Here is a 26,819-nt window from a genome sequence, read left to right on the forward strand (position 1 = left end):
ACAGTAAAGTGAATACATAATTGATTTGGCTAAAAGTGTTTCTGAGTCAACTTTCTTGTTAGGTTTTTGTATTTTAAATTATTAACCAAAGCCATTTGCTGGGTGCTTCTCTGTAAAGAATACTTGTTTATTGGTAAGTTTCAACTTGGTAGATTGAAAAGGATAGAGCCTGTACCTCATCTTCCAGATCATCTGAAAGAGATCAGTGGAGGAGGGTAGGACAAGAGATGCGTAAGGGAATCAGTCCATGAATTACAGAACCATGACTGACACTAGATTCAACTCTGTATACTGAAGAGCTTCTGAAAAGATTAGTGTGAATCAAGTGGATTTTGAAAGGTTAGAGAATATTTAGGTAAATTAGAATATGACAAAATGTGAGCAAATATGGATAAAAATTCTAGAAGATAGAGACAGGCACATTTTCTTGGTAATTTTTCATTTTTACCTAATGAGAATGTAGGGATTAATATAGGACCCTTTAAATAGATTCAGAGGCTTTAACAATAAAACAATGTGAAAATGCTTTATTAATTCCAAAGAACCATGGGAATATAATTTAGTGTTATTTGGTGTTTTAGGTTATCTTTTACTATGTGTAGCATGTTTTGATTTTGCCTCATATACAATGAAGAAATAATTGTTTACTTGAGTTCAAGACATTTCTTGAGCAGTTACTATATGCCAAATATTATATTAGGTACTACAGATATTATCCGGAAAGAAATGAGAGCCTTCCCCTAAATGAACTTGGGAAGACATGTATTCACTCTTCCTAGAAGTAATTCAGGAAGCAGGATGGTTTGGTAGGAGCAAGAATATTGGAATTAGAAAGTCTTCAGTCTGTATGACCTCAGTTTCCATGTCTGTAGAATGAGACTTGTAATGCCTTTTCTTGTGTGAGGCTTAGATTCAGTAGATCTATTTTAAAAACTTTAGTTCTTCCTTCCCCTTTCTGATGGGGAGAAGTTGGACTCAGGAATTAAATAGACCCAGATCTGGAATGAGGCTATGCAGACCGATCTCCTCTGAGTCACTTTCCTTATCTGTAAAAATGTCATAATAATTGTCCTAAGTTCATAGATTTGTAATGATTAAATGAGCTGATACATGTTAGGTACCCAGCACATGATCAAATACTGAGGAAACACAACATAAATGTGAATTTCCTTTCTTTTCGTCCGTGGCCACTCTGGGAATTTCCAATGGAACAAAGGCCAAGGCCAGTTGTCTTTAGTTAAATTATATCCCACAGGAATCACATCAGGACCTGAGACGCTCAAATACTGGAGCCAGATTCCCTATGGAACATGAAGATAGCATCTTTTGTTAAGTGGCTTTTAATTTATGCCGGAAAAACTGTACATGAAATAGCCATAACTTGAAAATATCTCTGCTAATAAAAACGTGTGCCTGTAAAAGCACTTCAGTAAAGCTTTGTAAAGTTGCCCGTTTCTTTAAAGTCCAAACATTTGCCCAAATAACCTGCTGCTGTGCTTTCTCCTTTCACCACCAGTTAATCACAATTGCAAATTAAGACTGGGCTGTGTTTTCTATAGCTTAGGAGGCAAAATAGGCTAAATGTTAGCCTTTGTATGGTACTAGTATGCAAATAGAGACTAATCGCGTTTTCACTAATTTAGATATAATAGTAAGTGGTGTGGTTTCCCTGAAGAATTAAGAGTTTTAGATTATAATTTGTTCTTTTTCTAAATAATATGAAGTTAGCAAGTTTCATGGAGTGTGATCTCATCTACTAACTCTTTAAGTGGTAATAGAACCATGCTGAGCCAGACACTTGCGTTACCTTTTTCTAGGCAAAAAATCATGCAAAGCAGGGAATAAAGGAAGTGAAGAGTAAGCTAAAACATAAGGTACGTCATATTCTTTTCATTCTTCCTTGATTCTTGCATTAGTTTGAAGCTCATACTTTACAAATCACATGAGATTTATGTTTTTAATGATGTTTGAAATATGCTTAGCCCTTTGTTCAAGAATGTATTTTTCATAACAAGCCCTCTGGCAACTATCTGCCGTTCTGTATGCATCCACTGAATAATCTCTTTATTGTTTGCATATTTTATCACAGAACAACGGAGATCTTCAAAGATGCTTTAACAGGATGTATGTTTTCATAAAGTTGATTGCCTTGATATCACAATTGAAATTCTTGCTTCAAGCTGAGAATTTCTTTAAAAAGATGATCTTTGGTGCAGAATCAAGCCAGGAATGCCATCATTTGGCTTTATAGGAACTTTCTAACTGTAGCTACTTTAATTTGAAGCATGTTCTTAATTTATAAAAGATTGTTTTTGAAGATATGTATTTGAATCTATGAATATTGCATGTATATGAATATTTATGTGTATGTATATGTGTTTTCAATTTGATTACATATTATATCTTTACAGATTTTGTCAGTTGTTTTGAATATCTACCTTTGAAGAACAAATACTACTTGAAACTTCCATTTTTGTGATGGAGAGTAAATAATAGCTTTTATTCATGTTATTCAAAAGAGATTAATTTAGAAATCATTAATGCATAATATATAAAAGTGCGTTTTCTTCTGAAATAGAGTTTTTAAAGTTACATTTGAAGCATTATTTTGGTATTTGCATCTATATCGGATAGTTTGTCTAAAAGTAATAAAAGGAGTATTTTAAAATAATTCCTTGTATATTTCTTCATGTGTAGGAAAATGAAGAAGATTATGGGACCTGTTCTGGTTCTGTACAATATACACCAGTTTACACATTACACAATGAAAAGGGAGGAAATCTAGAAAAGCGTAAGCTTGCCCAGGTAAGGTTATTTACCCTTATGTCTCCAAATTCTAAAAGTATGTAATTCTGTTTCATTCTTTAAGAACGATTTTGGACCCATTAATTTCTTTTTTATCATATGATATGAAAACCCTGCATTTACAGTCAAGATGAGTAGGTGGCATCTGGGCAGGCTGCAAGAGTATTAGGAATCGGTTGTTCCAGATACCAGTCTCTGCCTACTTTATTATGTTCTCATAGAGCTCTCCAGTAAGGGGACAGAGGCAAGCATGTGATTGTCTTAGAGTGTGAACAGTTTGATGAGGAGGAGGAGATCACAGATTTCTACTATAGAAGTAAAATGAAACTCATACATGGGGGTTTTACCATTAAAATAAGCTATATAAATTAGAACATAAAGTAATGTGTCTGGTTTTTCTAAAGTCAGATAATTTGTTTGCTATAAATATTTAAAGTTTCTGCTTATATGCTGATATTATGTAAAGTACCGTCCTGAAGAGGGCAAGTGTTCAGAATTAAAGCTATGCGTGTCTCTGATTTTGCCTCATAAGTATGTTTCTGAAGGTTTAAATGATACAAAATTTGTATACACCAAGTCATATTTTAAGTGGCCTTAGAAAACTAGCTTTTAAAAAGAATCCTCAACTGGATTATAGTTCATTTATTCCGGTCACTGAAGTTTACAGACAAGAGAGCTGATAGCCAGAATGGTCACGTCACTTACCCTAAGACTCATAACAAGTTAGTGGCAGAGTGCGATGAGAACCCATCTCCAGTAGTCACTTAGCTTTCCTGCATCTGCGGACGCTGCAGGAGTAGAGATGGCCTTAAAGTGCTTCTACGTGTCATTAGGGATGGAGAAACAGTCAGTGAAGCTGTGTGGAAACTTTCGCCTTTGTAAAGAAAACTTATTCGTGTGATCATTCAGCACCTACTGTGTACCGGTCACTATTCTAGGTGTTCTAGGAGAAACAAAACACATCTCTGCCTTTGTGGGTCCTTTTTTATACCATTCTAAGTGCCTTCTCTATGATGTATCCATTTATAAGCTTATATTTTTATATATCAGTATTGCTTAATTGCAGCGTATTGATAGTAAATGCTGATCGTATGACTTAAAATAAGCCCTTCAATGAAGTAATAATTCCACAAGCATGGAGACCTTCTCTGGCTACTACTGTTAACTGGAAAACATGTATTGACCTGTAAACTAATGATAGATTTGCAATCAATAGCTCTATTTTTCTTCCATCACTAGTATGTTCAATCCCTATTGGTTCTCAAGCTTCAGCATCTTAAAAACTTCTGCAAAATGTTTATTGCCTTAACATTGGAGCATTTAGGTTATATTTACTATGGTGGATAGATTTTTGTGTGAAAACCAGTGGGATCTTTGTTACTTATAGGATGCTTTACGATAGAAAGAAAACACTTGAATTAGAGAAACGTCTGTCCTAAATGTTAGTTTTAAGTTAGGAAAACTATCTGTAGCTCCTCATTAAAAATTTTAAATCTTCCTTTCTTTAACATGGCAGCATATTTCTATGATAATTAAATTGTAAAATATATTACATATGTATGGTTTTCTGTGTTTTCTGTTAATTCCTAGACAGACAATTTCTGATAGAGAAAACTGTATTAAGGAAGCCTTACAGGATAATAGGTTACATTCATTGCATACTTATCCTGAATTGTCATAGCCATCATTTATTATAAAATCATTAACTCAACTATCTGTATTCATCAATAAGCATTTTGTGGTTTTCAGGTGAATATGCTAAATGATGACTCTAACAGGAATTAAGAGAAGTAGGGCTTATTGTTTTAAGAATTATAATACACTTTTCTTACTTGGTTAACAGAAATTTGTTAAACCAAAATGTTTAGATGGATTATGCAGGTGCTGCTAATGTCTGAATAACAATCTTTACTTTTCAAGTGGTCTGAGTTTTAGTGTGTATTCTCCATATATATACATGTGTTCCATTATATAAATAGGTGTATATATCCGTGTATATATATTTTAGCAGCCGAATTTATTAAGAGTCCATACTCCCAATCATTTGTACCCAGTAATACTTATCATAATTTAATGTTTTGTCTTTGCTTGTATCCAGGTATAGGAATGTATGTAGCCCTCTGGTAGGACTGGAGCTAGAAAATGGAAAAATCAAGGAAGAATATCAGCCTTCCCTACCCTTTACCTCCTAACCTGCTTCTCTCTATCTCTCCCTGGCTTGTTCTTCTCTCTGCATAGCTGTTCTTTGTGCATTCTGTAGATTGTCTTTCTCAGCTCCTCCATGAGCCTGACATTGAGCTTGCAAGGCCCTTGGTTCAAACAGCTGCTAGGAATGGGCCACAATGCCCACAGCCAATTCCTTTTGGAAGACTGTCAACAGCCCTCTTGGATCCAGCATTAGTCCTTGGTTCAGTAACCTTTTGTCGGAAAAGCAAGGAGAATACCATGTTACCAAGGACAGTGGCGAGTAGTAGGGGCAAACAGGAAAAGCAGTTCTCAGAGAAGGGTTTTAAGGACTGTGACAAAATCTCAGAAGAGTTTTGCTATCTCTAGTTGCCGTGTCATCATTTGCCCAAGAGTCCTCTTTGCAAAAAAAGAAATAAAATCTATACTTTTAAGTACCTAGAGGCTGGATCTTTGTATCATAAACCTGCAGCTTAGTAAGTTTAAGGTCAGCCTATGCTAGTGGGTTGCTGTTGCCTCAGCTCTCACATGAGAGTCGAGCTACTTACACAAATGAAAAGACTACAGAGAAAATGAGCTTAGAATACATTGTTTGCATTTGGGGCAAGGAAGTCAGTAGGGACCAGGCATAGTCTACCGCCTTTTCTTTGCGGTCTGATACCACAAAAGGTTCCTTAGTTTACTTTTCAGTAGTAATCCAGTCTCATTGATTTAATAGAAGATATGATCTAGTATATTGTGCAAGAGATATAAGCTGATACTACAACCATGAAGATACTGTTTTATGATGATTTCCAAATCAGTAAGTAGTCTTAACTCCTGTCTCTCCAAGCACAGTAATATTAGGATCTGAGCACATTGAGATTTTCAATTAAATACGTAAGCATTTCTAAGAATAGTCAAATATGGTTAAAGGCAGAATCTAGGTATCAATCAATACGTCAGAGACATTATGTTTATTTATTTATGTTCTACTTATTTTCAAAAATAAATGGACATTTTACCAAGAATCCTAAAACAAAAGATTAAAATTGTTTAATCTATTTTAAATTTTTTTAATGTTTATTTTTGAGAGAGAGACTGATTGAGAGTGGGGAAGGGACAGAGAGAGAGAGGGAGACACAGAATCTGAAGCAGGCTCCAGGCTCCCAGCTGTCAGCACAAAGCCCAATGTGGGACTCGAACTCACAGACCAGACCGTGAGATCATGACCTGAGCCAAAGTCGGATGCTGGACCGACTGAGCCACCCAGGTGCCCCTAAAATATATTTAATTTAGGTAAGACTCGAGGCAGAGAGAAAGTTAGTGCAGTAAGAAGCTAAGTCCCATTCCCTTGCTTAGCAGCCAAAATGAAGAGACAAACACACCTACCATGATTCATAATGTACAAGGATTAAAAAAAAAATTGTTCAGGAGGTATGCAGCCATTCCAGGAAATGGGACTAGATACTGCAGGTCCACAGATGAAGTCAGTGTCCCGAGAGCTCGCATCCAGTGGACGTACCCAGGAGAGGCATGTAGGGACAGAAATCTAGTTTTCTTTCTTTGTTCTCTTCTGTGCAGTGTCTATCATTTGTAATACTCAGGCTTAGTAATACCTCTCTCAAAGACAGCTTGGTTTCCTAAGAAAATATTTTTAAAAATAAAGGCTATGAGTAGAAATAAGCTTAGAATGCACTTTTTTTTTTCTTTCTCTCAGGCTCACTGAGCTAGAAGAGTAGCGTCCCTTTCTCATATTGGAAATGGCCTCTCACTGAGGAACCGGTGTCTCTGGGCCCCATCTTACCTTTGATTATTCAAATTACCATCCTCTCTTAAAAGACTTGCCATGTGGTGAATTCAGTTACCTACAGAAATGTGATTCAGTAGGACTTCTGGGGTTTGGTGATCTAGATAGCTCTGAGGTCCTTCCTACTGTTTTCCAAACTTCAGTTTTTAGAGTTGAGTAACACCAAAGCACACTAGAGCAGACTTGGAAAACATGAGGAAGAGACAGATCCTTGATGAACAGTGAGGCCATCTGCATGTTTGTGTGAATGATGTGATTACTTTAAAACTCCCAACAATCCAAGCACACTGGGAACTGTTAACCCCATTTTTCAGATTTAGTAACAGCAAAGGGATGAAGACATGTGGCCAAAGTTCTACCAGGTAATAAAGAGCAGAGTAGGGATTGAAAAGCAGACAGACTGATTCTGGAATTTAAGTACCTAACCACTACAGGCCTGCCTTTGTGTTGGGTGGAATGTTTGTGGAGGAGGGGCCCTTAGAGACAAAGGTATGGTGTTGAGAGCCAGAGAGACTTGACTTTGAAACAACTACTAGCATTTAGCTTTGAGCAAAACACAGTGTCCCTAAGCCTTACTTTCTACATTTGTGCAATAGTAATAACGATACATGTCATTTTGCTAGAATGCTATAGGCATTATTATAGATAATATATATATATAAAATACCTGCCACATAACAGACACTTAATAATTGGCCTCTACCCATTCATGCATATACATATATCTTGAACATCAGGTCTCTTATCGCAATGGTACTGACTTTCTTCTCTCTTGGTAGTAACTGTCCAAAGTCACTAACAATCCTCTAGTTCACAAATTTAGGGGACCCTAAATTTGTCTGTCTTCATTCTAAGTAGGGATAACTTCAGATCCTGGTTTATGATTTGAGAAGAAATATACAGCTTATTTTATTGAGAAATCTCTTGATTTCTAAGTTTATAAGACCTCAAGTATCTCATTTTCTTGTCCGTAAAATTATCAAAATAAACAATGTGAGCTTTATTTATCCTATTCCTTATTTTTTGAGAAGTTGGTCTCAGCTATGTAAAGAACTTTACATTTCCAGTTTCCAGCTGGACGTGTATAAATGACACACTTTATTTTCATCTGTTTTTCAAAAGATGAAAATGAGATTATGGTCATTTAAATTCAAGAATGTATTTAAATAAGTGAAAAAATAACGTTTCATAATTTGGGTACTATAGAAAAGAACAAAATCAAAATGTATGTTGTTTTAAGCCTATATGCCATTACTTAGCTTATGTTGGGAATAGATTATGAATCTGCATCTACACCCCAGCAAATAGTAATTTGTGTGCTGGTCTGCTAATTAGTACGGTTACTTCTTGTTTTGTTGATGAGGCTTAAATAAATGTCAAGGGTACAGCCATGAAGATCTCCCAATTAGGCTTCACATTTGTAAAACCCAACCCCTTTCCCTTTTGTGTGAACATGACAGTTCCAACAGCAGCCCCAGCCTAACAGGACTCCAGGGAAAGGATCCTCCTCGGGTTTTATTGAAAACAGGGCCAGTTGGGTCCATGGAGAATACTGCCACCGGTCATGGTGCAGAACAGTTTTCATCTTGACTGCACACTTACCTTCTTTCATCAATTCTATTTTAGAACAAATACTGTACTCTGAGTGAACAACATTTAGACTAATTCTGTCACTGAAAACTATGTTTTAGAACACTTATTTGTAAAAACGTACTGGAATTTTCTAAGAATGAGAAATTCCTTTAATGTGCAAAATTTATATGAATCTAAGATACTGCTCCATTTTTAATAATATTAGCCATTCTTAACTTACTCTGACAATTGTAATGTGTACGTATCTGAGTGTCTGTATAGGACACACACATGTGCGCTCGTGCGTGCGTGCGCGCGCGCGCACACACACACACACACACACACACACCAGCTAGACTAGTGTACTGCAAGCAGGAGCTTAGCTATATTACAAGTCAACATTAACAGATGGATGGCCCTAAGCAAGCAAAACCACGGCAACAAAATCTAGTGAAAGTGGAGGATTGAAGCTTTTTGTTGTTAAGCCCTATTAAAACCCTGGCACACATACCACTCTTAACTATTTCAGGTCTGAGACAAATAGCAATGCACTCAGGTTTATTTTCAACCTGTCCAGTTAACTGTGTAAAAGCAGCGTGAGGAAATATGAATGGAAAATTACTTTTTTCAGTTGTAATATAATGTAAAGTAGTGTGTCTGTTGGTAAATACTCACAACGTGGAACATAGTCAACACTTGAACCTAAATATAGTGATTAGAAATAGAGTTATGTTTAATAGTCATAATTTCTACTAATAAGACCAAGTAATATTAAACTAGTGATCATTTATTCTGTTTTTAAAATATATTCACATACAGACCAATAGTTTATGGTATGAAGAGCTACCTTTGGAATGCATAAATAAGGAAGATATTTACACCATAAAATGTGCTCTATGTGATTTTCCATTTTACCCATTATAGAAGGTGATAATGCACACTTCAAAAGAAACTATGCGATCATTTTGAGTCCTTAGGTATTTAATGGTTTATCAATCATCCTAATGGATTTATGGAATATAGCATGACTGCCATGAGTTCATTTTATAATTACAAGTAATACACATTTATATTTAAGGAATGTACATAGAAGTTGTATGTATTTTTTTGGCATGTGGAGACTTGCAAGTAAGATATTTCAAAACCACATTTTGGTTGAATGGGGACTTAAAAGAAATTCTAGTATATAAGCATGTTTTAAAATACGAGCAATCAGGTGGTTTACGCTTTACAGATAATTCCATATTTTAAAATGTTGCAGATGAAATTAAAGTTGCTGTGAAATTTATAAGATTAAAAACTCAGATTCTCTAAATTATTTAGTTCCTAAGCATAATAAATGATGGGATTGTCATACCTAGTAGGATGTGGTGTATAGTATTGTGTTTCTGACACTCTTTTCTTCATTGGAATTCGGTGGACTCTGGGAATAAAATGAATGTAATTAAAGATAGCATTTGTTGCTCAGGTGACATAATAGATTGCAGAAAATGGCACACTTGTTGGGATCTTTGGAAAAATACAGTCCATTCAGTAGCTTTGCTTTATTGGTCAGGAAAGAAATGGCATAGTCATTGTTTGCAGAGGAAAGACACCACTTGCTTCTTCTGACCAAGAAAAAGGTGATTGCAAATCACAGTGAGAAAGATAATTGTGACCTGGGGGGACAGGGAAGAAATGGGTATATGAAGGAGGAGGCCCAAATAATTGGAAAGAATATTTAATGTAAATTTAAAAAAATAATAAAAGTAAGCTTAACCAAATTGTGATAAGCAGAAAGCCCTTATTTTTTTTTTTTTAGCATTTTCTGTGATTTAGCTCAGGATTGAGCATATTATGATGATCAAACTAAATTGTTGAATTAAAGTGATTAGGGAAATCTATTAGAAAGTTCCAAATGACAAAAATATTTTGAAATAAGTAAATGTGTTTCTATTAAAATATGCCCACCAAAAATACTGCCTAAATGAAAACACATTCTCGTAGTCTGTCCCAAAGTCACTCTGACATAGCATGTATTTAGTCTAAGCTATACTAATATCACCAATTTATAAAATTAATCTTTTAAGTCAAGTTGGAAAAATAAGGGTACTATATCTTTAATTTTAAATAAAGTTATTTTTTCCTCTGTTGTTTTCTGTTGGAATAATGTTAATTTCCAACATACCCAATTTGATTATAGTTTAAAATCTGTACCCCACCTCCACCCCCCCCCATTCAGTTATGGATTACAAGAATGCCCTCTAGTGGGCATTATATAATACTTTGATATGTATAATAGTTATAGACAAAAAATTTATAAAATTTGCCTTTCAGAATACTCTCTTTTAGAAACACAATGGAATACACATTGAAACATTTGTATCGTCATAAAATTGTTTGAGAACATTATTTTTTCAAAGAAATAATCCAAAGCCAGTTCCTTTCAGTAACTGGCTAGGACTTCATTTTTTAAACATTTAGCACTGCTGAATAATATCAAGTATATTAAAAAGAAGTAGTGGAAGATAATTTCACTTATGTGAATATGTTCAGTATGTATTATGAGGTAATCCTAGATTGAAATGTACCTTTTTAATATTATAATTTTACTCTTCAAATTTATTGCCACAATTGACTATGTCATTTATTAGAAAGTCTTGAAATAAAAACAAAACTACTTGGTTTTCCCTTTAGTAAATATAATGAATATTACCATTTTAGACTTTACATCAACAATCATGTCACTAATATTTTTCCTCCCTATTTTCTGTTCTTTAATTGTTTTACTTCTTTAATTGTTTTACGGGCTTTTGGTAAAAATAACAATAGCTCTCTATTCCAAAAGTACCCCATTTTTAATGGACTAATTCTTATGTTCTCCCAGACACCCTGGGATAAAGAAATGATGATGCTCTTCCTGTTTTATATCTAGAACTGCTTTTAAGGTTGGTCAGAGATCAATGTTAGTGTTGATGAAAAGGGAAGCCAGTCTTTTCTTTGTAGGGGTTACTGCTGCTGCCTATTAATGTCCCTCAAGAGAGAAAAATTTCTGGGAATGTCAGTAGATTATAACTACCAGAGTATAATAGACTCTTATTATAATTTGAACTGGATTTGTGTCTACTACACATTTTTATATTTCCTGATACAGAACACAAAATATTAGAGCAATACATAAATATCTTAACAAGTTAGCCTGTGCCCTCATGCCAGTTTCAAAATAAGACTACTGTGTTGGACCCTTCTCTGGAAGTTCTTTATGGTGTTTCTAATGTTTGAGAATAAGACTGCCATTTCACAGAAGCCTGTTCCCTCTTTGTGTTTATTGATGTCTTTGATATTTGTAAGATAATGCTTTTGAAACCGAAATACATATAGAGTAATTACAATTTCTGTTAAGATTCTTGCTTCTTGCTGCATTCACACAGAAATGTTGTCTCTGTGTTAAGACTCTCTCCATACATTTGCATATTTATGCTTATGACATAGTGATATGATAATCTGAAAAATAAAATCAGCTGTAATTATTTTACGATAAAATATTTTAATCTTGGTTACGTACTTTTTACAAACATAGTTTATCGAAGTGGTTGGAAATAATATTATTTGGTTAGTCATTACTGACTTTTTAATTGTTTATGCCAGCTAGAAAAATCATCTGCACATCATTTAGCGAAAATAACCAAATTCTGTTTTACCGAAAATACAGTGGACTTGTCGTGCATTAAGAAACCTTTTTAAATGTTGAAATATTGAAACCCTGTCAGCAAAAGTGAAATTACAAATAGTTTGCCATTTATCAAAAATTTATTTATCTGTTTTGCTTTGGGAATAATTTTTAATAGCTGTATACAACTTGTATTTATGCCGATCAACAGTTTCTCAGTACTGAAAAGTTGCTGCAAGAGCTTTGTTAAATTTTGCATTTGCAAATATTAAAGAACAGGAAAAATAATAAAACAACATTTTAAATATTTACAGTTAACATAATTACTTTGCATATGTACTGTCCTAAAAAATTGGCTTAAAAGTATTAACAATTCACAATCGTATTGCTTGTAACCACAGATGAGTAATGAGTACCGGTCTTCTTTCCTTCTTTCCATTCATTAACATACTTCAATGAGAGAGAGAGCCTTTTAGAATAGCTGGTACAAGGCTGCCATTGGGTAGGTTGTATATAATCTCTAACAATTGAGAAATGATTTCTAAAGTACTGTGTTTCTAGGATGATTTTGATCCAGCATTTTGCCAAACTAAACTAAAAGAAGTCAAAACCTCCTGAAACTCCCTAACGTCAGTAAAATGAGTCTGTAAAGGATCAGTTCTGATTTTAAATATTCTATCTCTAAGATCTAATATGGAGATTTCTAGTTGAATTCTAGAATAGTCCCCAACTTAATATTAATTCAAATAAGCTTCCACTAATGTAATTAATGGTGCAATATGAACCCAATGGACAATACCGTAATGGAGAGACAATCTACCTCAATTCAACAAAAACTACCTAAATACCTGCTGTGTGCTAGTTTACAGTTTTCAAGGTCATGTACCTCCTCTGAACATTACTAGGTGCAAGGACTACTTTCAAGATCATTTACCTTGTCTTACTGAATTTACAAACTCAGACTTTCCTTCATTGACCTTTGTATCTATTCTTCCTTTTCACTTCTTAACATCACATTCATGACTAGGTAGAAAGACCCCATGTGGAAGGGAAGATCTTGGGCTTTGGAGTTTAACAAACCTGGACCAGAATACCAGCTCTGCTACTTGCTTGGTATTGGAACTTGAGCAACTTGCCTAACCTCTCTAATCCTCTTAACCTTCAAATCTATAAAATGATGATAACTATGTCCACTCCCATAGAGTTACTGTGGAGATTGGAGTTAGTGATAGAATTTGTTTTTCCAACACTCACTAGAAGTTTAATAAATATTAGGTAATATTGTTTCTATTCTGTCTACAACAAGAACTTTCACAAAAATTTAATGAACACCTACTATGTGTTGGGAACAGAAAGAATTAGACCCATGGATAGTATTCCTTAGCTCTTGGATGCCCTATTCTGGTTTTTCTTGTGGTTGTTGTTGTTGCTGCCACTGTTGTCGTTTTTCTTGTTCTCTTTTCTCTTTGTGTTTCAGTTTGGATACTTATTTTAAGTTTGGTAAATGTATAGTGAAATATTTAGCACAGTAAAATTAGTTAACATTTTTCATCTTACAGAATTACCATTTACTTGTTTTTCTCTAGCAACTTTCAAGTATTCACTACAATGTTGTTAACTATAGTCACCATGCTGTTCATCACATTTCCAGAAATTATTCATCTCAAAACTGGCAGTTTGTACCTTTTTGACCAACATCTCATTTCCCCCACTTCCAGCCCTTGGCAACTACCCCATCCACTTTCTGTTTCTATGAGCTTGGCTTTTTGAGGTTACACAGATAAGTGACAGAGTATGTATCTTTCTTTGTCTGACTTATTTCACTTAGCTTAATGTTCTCAAGGTTTATCAGTGTCACAAATAGCAGGTTTTCCTTCTTACTTATGACTCAGTAATATCCTATTGTACACACATACCACATTTTCTTTATGCATTTATCCATTGATAGACATTTAGGTTGTTTCCATGTCTTGGCTATTGTGAATAATGCTGCAGTGACCATTGAGGCCAGATATCTGAATGAGACAGTGATTTCATTTCCTCCTGATAAATAACCAGAAATGGGATTGCTAAACATGGTAGTTTTATTTTTAATTTCTTGAGGGATTTTTATATGGTTTTCCATAGTGATTACGTCGATTTACAGTCTCACCAACAGTGCACAACATTCTCCACATCCTTGCCAACATTTATTATCTCTTGTCTTTTTCATAAGAGCCACTCTAACAGGTGTGAGGTGGTATTTCATTGTGGTTTTGATTTGTATTTCCCTGATGATTAGTGATATTGAGCACATGTTCATGTACTTGATGGCTGTCTTTATGTCTTCTTTGTAAAAATGTCTATTCAAGTTTCTGCTCATTTTAATTGGATTATTTGTGGTGTTTCTTTGACTACTGTAGGAATTGCATGAGTTCCTTATGTATTATGCATATTAACCCCTTATCAGATATATGATTTGCAAATGTTTTCTCACATTCCATGAGAATGGAAGAAATTTTCATTTTGTTGATTGTTCTCATTTTGCTGATTGTTTCTTTTGCTGTGCAGAAGCTTTTTAGTTTGATGTAGGTCCACTTGATTTTTGTTTTTGTTGCACATTTTCTGTGTTTTGATGTCATATCTAAAAAGTCATTACCAAGACTAATGTTACAGAGCTTTTTCTTGTAGGAGTTTTATGATTTCAGGTCTTATATTTAAGTCCTTAATTCATTTTGAGTTAATTTTTGTTTAAGATGAAATTTTTGCCGTTTTATTATTTTGCCTGTGAATATCCGATTTTCCCAGCACCCGTTATTGAAGAGACCATCCTTCCACCATTCAGTGTTCTTACCATCCTTATCAAAAATAGTTGACTATATATGTATGGGTTTATTTCTGGACTCTTGATTCTGTTTCATTAGTCTTTATGTCTGCTTTTATACCAGTGCCATACTGGGTTTTTTTAGAGAGTTCACTGTTAGCATATGGAAATGCCAGATTGGTCAATAGAATTGACCTGTTTTAAAGTTCATTCATCTTATTTTCTTCAGTCTGCTGATGAGCTGATCAAAAGAATTTCTCTCTTATGGTTTTTTTTTTTCTGTCATTTCAATTTGACTCTTTTATATGGATTTCATCTTTCTACTGTCATCTCATCCGTTTATGCATCCATCTTTTTTTCCCCTTACCTTTTATGTCTGGTAGTTCTTGAGTACTGGACCCCATGTGTGCATCACAAATTGAACTGCCTTGGATTTTGTTGTTGATATCATTACCTGCAGTTGGCTGCTATTATCTTGTGCTTAGAGTGGACTACTACCAGTGAAGTTTCTGGCAGGTTTTTCTTGGTGTTTCTCCATCACCCTTAGCTATATTAGAGCCACATAGGGGATCTCTCTCAATGTTTTTGCCCCCGCTCCAGCAATTAACTTCTGTTGCTGGTTACTTAGTCCTAGCCTTATGGGTTTTATGTGCTCTGGTCCAGCTTCAGCCTTAGCAGGTCTTGTGCCACTGTGCCTCTCAACATCCCTCCGCTTCCTTTCATGGCAGATAAACTTATTTCTGCGACTGGTCTTGGGCAGTGTGAGGGCTGCCTGCCCCTCCACACTGGTGGTAGATTTCCACTTGTTAACAGAGTAGAGTCCTGTGCCTCAGAGTGTTTCTTGCTCTTCCCTAAAGGAGTTTCTGTTTTTTTCCTTCCCCCAGAATTTTGGGATTGAGTTTGCTAACTGTATGCCATGACTGTATGACTTTTCTTATACATAAATGAATGTTCTTATAAAGTAAGTAGGGCTTCATACACGCCTCCCTGCAGCGGCTTATCACCTCCTGCTTGCCTGTACCCCCAAGGGGAGCTCTTTTCAGTCTCCCGTCTTGCCCCTAGCCTTTCCCTGTAGCACCAGGTAATAGGCTTGCCTGATTTAGCAAATACACGATTTTATCTGTGGAAGAGGGCTTGAGAGTACAATCTCCCCTTGCCTTTGAGACTCCTAACTATTCCAAACTGACATCTTAGCTCATACTTGGTCTTTAAGGCTATTATCTTAGCAGATTTCTTCTCCCCTGCTTTTTTGCCAGCTACCTCTCCCCTCGTGCTTTGCCTGGAGGAAATAGGTCTGTGTCCCATGTCTCCTCAGAAGGGCTTGTAACCCTTTGGAATTTGGTTTGCTTGGTTGCCTTACAGTTCAGCTCTCTGATAGGTCCAAGAAGAATTAGGATTTGTGGGATTTTTTTTTAAATAACCCAGCTTTTTCTCATTGTTAGGATGGGAGTTGACATTCTTTTGCTATTCTTTACATTCTAAATGGAAGTGGAATTAGAGGCAAAATGAATTAAAGGGTATGATTCTTGGTTTCAAGGATTCAGTAAGACAGGAATGTACTTAAAATGAAATATTACTTTTATAAGAGATCATCTGTCAGGTGATACCTGAATCGTAGAGAATTAAGTGAATAAAGCTAACCAAAAAGACCAGATCATGGCGAACTGGAAGAACTGGTAAAGGGCTCTTGGATGTGTCTGGACCACTTTAAAAAAATTTTTTTTAATGTTTCTATTTATTTTTGAGAGAGAGAGAGAGAGACTGAGCACGAGCAGGGGAGGGACAGAGAGAGAGAGGGAGACACAGAACCCGAAGCAGGCTCCAGGCTCTGAGCTGTCAGCCCAGGGCCCGATGCGGGGCTCGAACTCACGGACTGCGAGATCATGACCTGATCCGAAGTTGGACGCTTAACTGACTGAGCCACCCAGGGGCTCTATGGACCACTTCAAAGTCATCCTCCTCAACTAGTCTCACATAGCACTCAACTGCTCAGAAATGTAATTTTAATGCTTCTATAAAATCTTACTTCCTTAGTCTAATAACAGCCCTCATCAGCTGAATTCATCAGACTTCACCAAATACATATCTTGTTAATCCTTCCAATGTACTCTTTTGCCCTGACAGGAATATGTCTTCAGTGTCTTTGGAAAAGTGTATTAATCTCTTGTCTCTTCACCATGCCATTTCGCCTACCAAGAATATTAAGACTCATGGTCATTCTGTAACTGTCCACTTTAAAAATGAGGTTAAAACTTGCCATTTTAAGAAAGTCTTTCTCGGGTTAATTCTCAGACAGTTATTTCTTCTGAGTCTCTGAGAACTTATGTATCTAATGTAATTTTAACAAAAGGAGTTCTGTTCAGGGAACCGGAACACCTGGGTTGGAATCTTAGGTTTGTCACTAGTCTAATCTTCCCCAAGACACTTCACTTTGTTAAGCTTTTGGTTCCCTAATTTGTGAAAAGAAAAAATAGGAAAAATGTTGACCAAAATTTGTGATAAATTAAGTATTTAATGAAAAACAGTACAGTATGTAAAATATCAAACACACTGAAGCAAATCAGTCATAGATAAGTCAATTCACTCTGCTTTAGCCACTACCAATAAATTGCAACATGTGTTTTAAAACCCTTCAGTAAAATGCCATGAATTCTTAAGGTATTGCCATTATAATTACGTATGGTAGAGTTTCATTTTTTTCATATTATTTCATGCATGTATTTTATACTTAATTCTTATTTATTTATTTTGTCTTAAGCTTGGGGGTTTGGGTAAGCAAGGTAACACTTCTGGACCTCAGTTACTTCAACCCTAAAATGGGGACAGTAACACAGAGAATACCAATTTTTTAAAAAATTCATATATTAAAAGCATCTTAATTTTATGAAGTCTAAAAAGGTGTGTTTTCCCATTCATTTGCATCTATCTCTTACTTTTCCCCCTTCTCCCAACCCCCCATAAATTTAGACTTACTCAGCATTTTGCCTTATTAGGATCTGTCTGCCATCTAGTGACAAAAATGGTAACTGCAAGATCACCTGGTGGTTGTGCGCCAGGGGAATGTTTCTCACCATTCAAGCTGTCAGAAGTGCTATCCGGAAACCATGGTGGTGTAAAGAAAGGAAACATTGATCTTGCTTATTGTAGCTGAACCAAACTTATTTCTTGAAGTCTCTTTCAAAGTTAAGTTTGATGGTTTCATGACTTGGACCCTCTGCCTCTGTCACTTTCTGTGTACATTTGCTTGTGGTTTTTCCTTCCTAAGAAATGCTTTTCCTCCTTGTTTTTACCAGTCCATTTTTTTGTTTTGTTTTGTTTTGTTTTATTCAATGTCTAGCTAGAGATTGAACTTCTCTAGTAAGATATCTTCTTGAATAAATTTTATACCATGCTGAAAACTTCCCTTTTGCTTTAGTGTAGTATTTTCTCACATGCTTAATAAGCATCCCTTGCTATACAAGTGTTTACTTCCAAAATTTTATGAATCTTTATGCTAGATGTGAATTTTACACTTCACATCTCCATGTGAGCAAATTTTTCTTTTCCAATTGTATGTGGGTAGAACCTAGTTGGAGTCTGATGGAGGACCTATGATATCCAGTGCCCCATCTTATTTTTAATTCCTCGTACTAGAATGATGTCAAATTCTCCAAAACTCTACTTATTTTGTTTCTTCTGATGTCTTTTTGCATTCAAAAGATGTACCTTCTTCTCATGTAGTACTGGCTCCCACAAAAGCTGCAAATGCTAAGTTACTTGCCAATTTGTACAGCCTGTGAGTGCAGTTGTGAAACAGTGAAATGACCATTGCATTGTGAAATGACCATACAGCAACTTTGAAACCTCTTTATTTGATCCCAGAATTTGCCATTATTTATAGTATGTAATTACAGTCCTATATTGTTACTGTTGTTAGTATGTTGACTGAACCTACTTATTGTAAATATTATAATTTGACATAAATCATGACTGGTATTAATGGTCATTTAAATAAGTTTTCATCTATGATCAAAAAGTTTGAGTTCAGTTATATTCCTACAATGAAGGATAGTTCATATTTATAACTACTGTATTATATTCAATAATTTTGCATTTTTACCACATATTTATTGAAAATCTTGAAAGGAGGGGTATCTTTTTATTTTGTATGCCTCACAGCATGGAAGACAGTAGTGTGGGTAACAGGTGTTTAATGGATCTTTGTGGAAGGAAGAAATGCTAAGAATTTTAGAAAACTGAGATGTGGTTACTACCTCATTTTAAGGAATGCACAATAGCAGCTTTCAGTAGGTTCTCAAATATTTGTTGAAAGAAAATAAAACAATAACTGGCTTTCTGTTACTCTCCATTATCAGATCTTGCAAGTTTGGGGTATGTCGTTTGCCTGTGCCCCCACCCCAACCAATTTTTCGTCTCCCACTTTTTCTTGCTAGATTTTCTGATCTCCCCCACTTCCTTAAAACCCTCCATAAATTTAAATTTAGTCAGCTTTTTGCCGCCTTAGTATATCTCTGCCATCTAGTGATCAAAAAGCTAATTGCAAAATAATGCACCCTTAAAGAACCCTGTGCACAGGCACAGGTTATAGCCCCCTCTGATAGCGGTCTTTCATTCCATTATATATTCTATGAGCATCCCACCACAGGACCTTTGCACATCTTGTTCTGTCTTATCATCGTCTACTTAACACCTACTGACCTTTCAAGGCTCAATCCAAACATCATTTATATTTTATATTTATTTTATGATTATTCAATTTATGTCCAACTTATTAGAATGTAATTTACATGAGGGCAGGGAGCCTTGTTCTCAGTCATCATTGTACCCTAACCTAGCCCATTGAAGGCATTTCTGTGATCTTTGTTGAGTGAACAAATGAATGTAGTGCTTTTCTGTACCTCCTGGACACTGAAAATGCTTATGTCACATAAACAATTAAGATAGCATTTACTTCTTTACGTCACATAGTTTATCAGTTTTTGAATTCATTTAAATACTCAACAGAAACGACCTATTGTGTATGGAGTTATTCATTTATTCAGGAAACATTAAATGCCTACTTTAAGGAATAATTTTATACAACTCCATTGTTTTATTTTTTTCATTAACTAATGAGGGAAATAGTAAAATGTTAAAACTGACACAACAGATAATCCAAAGAACAGATACTTAAGACAGGAATACTGAAGCATATATGTTAACAGATACCAAAACCACCAAAATCCACACCATAATAATTGCATCTATGCTGGACGCAATTCATCTCTATGGACACAAAACTTTTGTATTGCCACCAGACCTCCATAGGTTAACTTCTGTCCCTGTAGGGTTGCACACAGTCAGAGACTATGAATGGTACGGACCTCTATAGTATCAGATAATCCTGGAAAGAAATGCTAGACAATTCCCAACAGTCCTTTGACAGGACACAAGTAGTTGTTTGCCCATTTCAAAATCTTTTACAGTTTTTCCTGTAATAATAATCTCAAAGGTTATTTGTGATCAAAAGAAGAAGAAGAAGGCTATTCTCATTAGGTTTGTCCTGATTATTTATATTGGAACAGCAAGAATGATAACTAACTAACCATTTAAGTCTTCTTGACTTTTCTTGATAAATCTTGAGCCATGCAGTATTGACCAGCACAAGGCCACAGAATTTACTTCTTTCTGGAAGTTTTCATAAGAAATCTTGGTTTGGGCTTATAAAAGTCTGTTCTTTCCTATCTTGAGGCTAGGAAACTAAGCCAAGACATCTTCTAAGTTCTACCTAAAATACCTATAAACTAAGGTGAATTTCTCTTGAAAAGTTCTCCCAATTTGCTGGTCCCTGTCCTGATGGAAGGGTACCTGTGAGGTTAGACTCTGTCAAGCAGGCACCAGGCAGGTTTTCCTGGGAAGGCATTGTTGCCATTGGCTCCACAAATATCGCCAGCCTTTGTTCCATAATAACTACTACTTGGTTGTTGGATTTGTGTCCAGTTGTGTCCTTGCAAGGTAGATAAAGGCAATGAAAGATGCAGAGTACAGTAGAATCAGATAACCCCACAAAGGCTTCTAAACACCATCCAGAATTCCACTGATAGGACACTCCATACTCTTGTTCCTTTCAAAGTCTTTTACAGTTTTTCTGACACGAATATGTATCACACAGGTGCTTGGTTCTGAGGGTATGAGAGGTAAATTAGCAAGATACCTGCCATCAAGAATCTACCGCTGTACAGTGGGAGAGAGAGAATTTAACCATGACCACAGTACAGCGGGATGGACAAGTCCCATGAGAAATACGTGTACAGGTATTCTGGGAACACACAAGATGACTGAGAAGGTATTTCCTGAAAGGGGAACTCGTGAGCCAGGGCACGAAGGATAATTAGAAAAAGAGGGGAAACACCACGGAGAGGGACGTTCTGGTAGACACATCAACACGTGTGTCAGAAGCAGAAAACACGGGAAACCTACAAGCAAGGAAGAGGGTGTGGTGGTAATGGAGCAGGCGTCTCTATGGCAAGTGAAGGCTTCAGAGGCTAATTGAGCCAGATCCCTCTAGGCGAAGGTAAGAGGTACAATATTTATTCTGGAAACTGTAAGGAACCACTGGAGGATTTACTTAAAGAGGAGTGTAGTATTGTTAAGTTTAAAAAGATCTCTCTGTTAGCAGGTTAGAGGCTGTAGCATTCTACAGGGCGGAGACTTAGATTTTCAAATGAGAATGGATGGGTACAGACAGAGATAGTGGGGATGGGAAGGGGAATAAATGTAAGAGAAGAGCTGTTCAGGGAGAGGCATCAGCAGATGCAAAGGTCCTGTAGTGGAATAAGTCAAGGCAACCATAAGGGACTGAAAGAAGGCCGTGGTGATGCCTTGTGAGTTAGAACAAAGTGACTAAAGTGGGCAGGGCAGGCGGAGCCTGGTCTTGCGAGACCTGACAGATGAAGAGCAACACAAAGGCATTTATCTTTTCTGTTTGTTTCCTTCAACAAATATTTACTGAAAATTGACTGAAAGCTGCTTCTCTGCACTCCTTAAAAATAAGGTAGCAGCTGCATTTCATTTTCCTCTGACTTGTTGGCATCTCTTTATCCCACTGACATCCAGGAAGCACCTATTATATACGTACTAGTGTTTTCCGTGCTGAGAAGGCATACAAAAGAGCTCAGAGGTCACAAAGAACATGAGGTGGATCACACTTCTCAAGAGCTCAGAGTACAGCCACGCAGGCGGCCACACAAACAAGTAACGCAGTGCAATTTATACATTGGCCAGACGTTTGGCCAATACGTGGCTACACAGAGGGCAGGTGAAGAGAAGGCTTTGTAGCATAAGTAGGAGTTTTTCCAGTAAAGACGAAGAGAGGGTTTTTTTTTTCTTTCCTTCATTTTTTTTTTTTGTACCATGTCATCTCTTAATCACTTTATAATCATTCTTTAAAAAAAAATCTGTTCCCAGCTATAGGCCATATTATAAGTGTCTTGGTGCTTATTTCAGGAACTTGTAGATAATAATTTATGATGAAAGTGTTTATTGACCCTTGGAAACTTTCCTGTTATGCACTTCTTACTGTGAGATTTCTATCCAGGTCGGAAATAGATTTTTTTCTCTGAATCCATCTAATACACAAAATTCATTCCACCAGCATTTGCATCTGCTTATTATCATTCTAGTTAGAAAAATAAACATGCATACCTCTTCCCAAAAGTCAGTTGTATTAAGAAAAAGAGCATGGGGCGCCTGGGTGGCTCAGTCGGTTAAGCGTCCGACTTCAGCTCAGATCACGATCTCAGGGTCTGTGAGTTCGAGCCCCTCATCGGGCTCTGGGCTGACAGCTCAGAGCGTGGAGCCTGTTTCAGATTCTGTGTCTCCCTCTCTCTGACCCTCCCCCGTTCATGCTCTCTCTCTGTCTCAAAAATAAATAAACGTTAAAAAAAATTTTTTTTAAAAAAGAAAAAGAGCATATATTTTACATTATAAATATATTTAGATTTTATTTTTATTTTGTGTATTGAGATTATTTTTCTCTTAGCCATTTATATTTCAGTTTCTGTCTAGTTTCATAGGCAGGTTTTCAATAATGATGTATCTGTGATTTATGAGTCCAGGTAAAGATGTGCTGTTATTGGCTATGTATTAGATCCTAAAGAGTACGTAATATATTTTCTGCAGTCTAAGCTTATTTGCTACCTATTATCAATAAAAGCTTTCTATTTACAAAACTGTGACCGGGTCTTTTTGCCCAGCGTTGTATGTTCTGGGTATAGTGGAAAAAATCCTTTATTTCCCCCGAAAGTACAATCCCTGAGTCCCAGTCTACCAGAAACAGTAACATAGGGATAAACTGGGTTCATAAAAGCTCAGAAACTGGTGATGCTTTTGCTAAATAAGCTGCCATTTTTCTCTATCTTGCATATGAATCAAACTGGAGCTTTTTTCTCCTTTTGTTTTTCTTTTGTGGGTGTGTGACCTTAACAAATTACGTAATTTGATGTCATCAAGCAGTTGACATATTCACTATGTGTCTGGACGTTGTCATTTCATATGCAGAGACTGCAGTCCCTACTGCTTGATACATAGTCAGCAACTGCTAATTAGAAGCTTGTTTAAGACAGACAAACGGGCGCCTGGGTGGCTCAGTCGGTTGAGCATCCGACTTCGGCTCAGGTCATGATCTCACGGTCCTCTCTCTCTGCCCCTCCCCTGTTCACGCTCTGTCTCTGTCTCAAGAATAAATAAACATTAGAAAAAAAATTAAAAGAAAAAAAGACAAACAATTTGTAAGAAAATGTACTCAGAATATGCGCAGTACAAAGCTTAACACTCACAGGAAAGAAAACATGAATCAGTTGTAATTCTAATTTTAACTAACTCTGTTGTGAAAATTCATCACAAGATACACCATTTAACGACATCCCTATGTAGAAATTGATAGAACTGTCACCTAGCTAGGACATATAAAACCAAATTCAAACGTATGAGTTTCACAAATATGTGAAGTAGCTTCATAAAAAAAAAAGTTGTCATTAACAAAACAAACAAACAAAAACTGAGAATCTAGGCAGACGTAGATAGAATATAAAAGTCACTTGTGGGAGAAAATGAACAAGGGATTGGCAACACAGGAGAGAAAGACCTATCCTGTTCCCAATAAGTTGTATGAGCTTGGGCAAATTATGGAGCTTCTGTGGCGTACTTCTGAATTTATCATGGGTTTTATTAGACTCTGAGCTACTCAATGACAGAGACTCAGCCTAACTCAGCTCTGTATTCCCAGAACCTAGCCCCACTGTGTGTGTATATGAGAGTGCTTTGCAATGTACTCTACGAACGTAAATATTAAGCTATGTATTTATCTTATTTTGTAATAGTTCTTTCTCTTAGTTTTTTTTTTAGTTTACTTTTTGAGAGAGCGAGAGTGAGCAGAGGAGAGGCAGAGAGGGCGGGGAGGCGGGGGGAGAGAATCCCAAACAGGCTCCACACTGTCAATGCAGAGTCCAAAGCGGGGCTCAGACTCACAAACTGTGAGATCATGACCTCAGCCAAAATCAAGAATTGGACACTTAACCAACTGAGCCACCCAGGTGCCCCATTTTGTATTAGTTCTTAAATAGTCAATATTTTTTTATTTTTTAAATAGCAGCATGAAGTCTCAGCTCCCTCATAGTTTCGTTTGGTTTTAGTTCTGATTTGTTTTTCAGAGAGAATTGAATGCAAGGCCCCTAGCTGGCATAATGTTAAGCCTATACAGAGGTCAGTGTTATAATGATGACTGATTTTTAGAAACAAAGAATTATATTATATTTTGTGAGTTTTGGAGGGAGGGGAAAGAAATGTATTTTTCCTACAGAAATAATATTGTAAGTGGTAGTTGTGTTCCTAGGCCATTCCTCAAATTACTTTTCCTCATATACTTTAAACTTGTAGTCATAAAATGATATTATAGTTACAGGCCCCAAATACATAGCTAGTAACCAAACTTGTGGGGAAGCTCACTACACATTCTGAGCAGGGGCTACAAGAACATATTTCTCTATACATTCTTTCCTTTCTACTACTCTCAGCACTGGCATAGAGGAGGGAGACGAGTAGGGATCCACTCCTGAATTATGAATTCCAGAAATTTGCTTACTCTTTATGGCTGCAACAGAAGAAAACAGCTATCATGGGTGCCTGGGTGGCTTAGTCAGTTGAGCATCTGACTCTTGATTTTGGCTCCGTTTGTGATCCCAGGGTTATGGGATCGAGCCCCACATCCCACTCTGCGCTGAGCATGGAGCCACTTGAGATTTTCTCTCTCTCTTGCTCTCCCTCTGCCTCTCTCCCCTGCTTGTGCTGTCTCTATCTCTCTCTCTCAAAATTAAAAAGAAGGAGGAGGAGGAGGAGGAGGAAGAAGAGGAGAAGGAAAAGAAGAAAACAATTATCTAGATTGGGAGATCAGAATTGGAAGACAGAAACTTCTCTGGTGATGTCATGGTTAAAGTCTCCGAATTTCAGTTTTGCTGCCATCCGTTCAAAAGGATGCTTTGCAGCCATGGACATCTATAGCACTCAGACTCTGGCCATTTCCTGGGGTGCCTGCATGGCTCAGTCAGTTTAGCGTCCAACTTTGGCTCAGGTCATGATTTCATGGTTCATGAGTTTGAGCTCCACGTCGGGCTCTGCTGACAGCTCAGAGCCTGGAGCCTGCTTCAGATTCTCTGTCTCCCTCTCTCTCTACTTCTCCCCTACTTATTCTCTCTCTCTCTCTCTCTCAAAATTAAACATTAAAAAAAAACTTCTTTAAAAAAAATTAAATAAATAAATATATGCCATTTCCTACTTACAGAAACCAAAACTCTTACAGGAAGTGACTGATTCCAGGTCTGATGCAAAAAATGTATAAGTTGAAATGAGACATTATGTTGGGCCAAAAGCAAGAAGCTTACTAAAGAACCTCTGAGGTCACTTGTGTTTAAAGGACACAAGAGCCAACCTGAGTGGACTAACACTGGATCAAAGATAGGACCATTTAAAAAAACAAATTATTTCATTGTGGAAAGAACACTTAACATAATTCAAACATGTTAAAGTAAAGAAAAGCTTAGAAGAATTCTTGGATACCTTTCATACAGCTTCAACAATTATCAACGTGTGGTCAATCTTATTTCAGTGCCAGCTCCACCCATGATCCCTCTCCACCACTGGATTATTGTGAAGTAAATACCCAATAGCACATCACACATCATTTAACCTGCAAGTATTCAAGCTATATCTCTAAACGTTAAGAGCCATTTTTAAAATGTAATCATGGTATAGTTTAATAATGGGACATCAAACATCAAGAAGAATCTACTGTGATAGGCTGAGCCATATGAGATATGTACAAATGATGATGCCTTTTTAAAAACCCTCACAGCTCGCTTTTAGAGATCATTAGGTATAAACTCATTACTCTGGAAATTGTTAAGCAAAAGAAAGAATCAAGGATTTATCCTACCTCTCCTGTACACATTGAATTTCAAAATAGTTAATAGGACAAAATTCTTGGTAGAATGCCAACAAGTAAAGATAGAAGAAATGCTTTTGAAAAGCATAATTTTGGAGCCCCTAATGTATAGTTAACTTACCCAAGGATTATCACGGGATGCTAAAACCATCAAGTGAACAAAAATTCATAGTGGATGGTATCAGCCAACCTGAATCCTGGAGCCATTAATCAATCTTAGTGCCACTGAAAGTGAGACATCTTAACATTATGTGCTTCCTGGTCTGAATGATCTGCTGCAGTAAAAAAACACATCAACACCTATAACATGTTCTTGCCCAAAACAAAAACAAAAACCCAGCAACTGAATCTATCCAAGCTTCCAGAGGTAACTGCCAGTTTACAGGAAGAGGATCAAATCACATGTCTAGGGACACAAATGGCATAAAGGGTGGAGAAAGTGGAACGGATGGTCTCTGAAGGAGACTTGACGGACACATCAACCAAATACAGTGTTAACCTTGTTGAGATTCTGGTCCAGATAAACAAACTAAAATATTTT

General features: G+C 36.4%; 1 protein-coding gene across 2 annotated transcripts in view; it reads left to right on the plus strand.

Moving 5' to 3' along the window:
- Window positions 1-26,819, plus strand: part of DENND1B (DENN domain containing 1B) — a 257,800-nt gene that overhangs the window by 226,328 nt on the left and 4,653 nt on the right. For both annotated transcript variants that reach the window (XM_027074606.2, XM_027074605.2), the window contains 2 exons: window positions 1,818-1,874; window positions 2,698-2,805. In XM_027074606.2, coding sequence (XP_026930407.2) covers window positions 1,818-1,874; window positions 2,698-2,805 — 165 coding nt within the window. The remainder of the gene's footprint in view (window positions 1-1,817; window positions 1,875-2,697; window positions 2,806-26,819) is intronic.

This window comes from Acinonyx jubatus, chromosome E4 (genome assembly GCF_027475565.1).
Source record: "Acinonyx jubatus isolate Ajub_Pintada_27869175 chromosome E4, VMU_Ajub_asm_v1.0, whole genome shotgun sequence".
NCBI lineage: Eukaryota > Metazoa > Chordata > Mammalia > Carnivora > Felidae > Acinonyx > Acinonyx jubatus.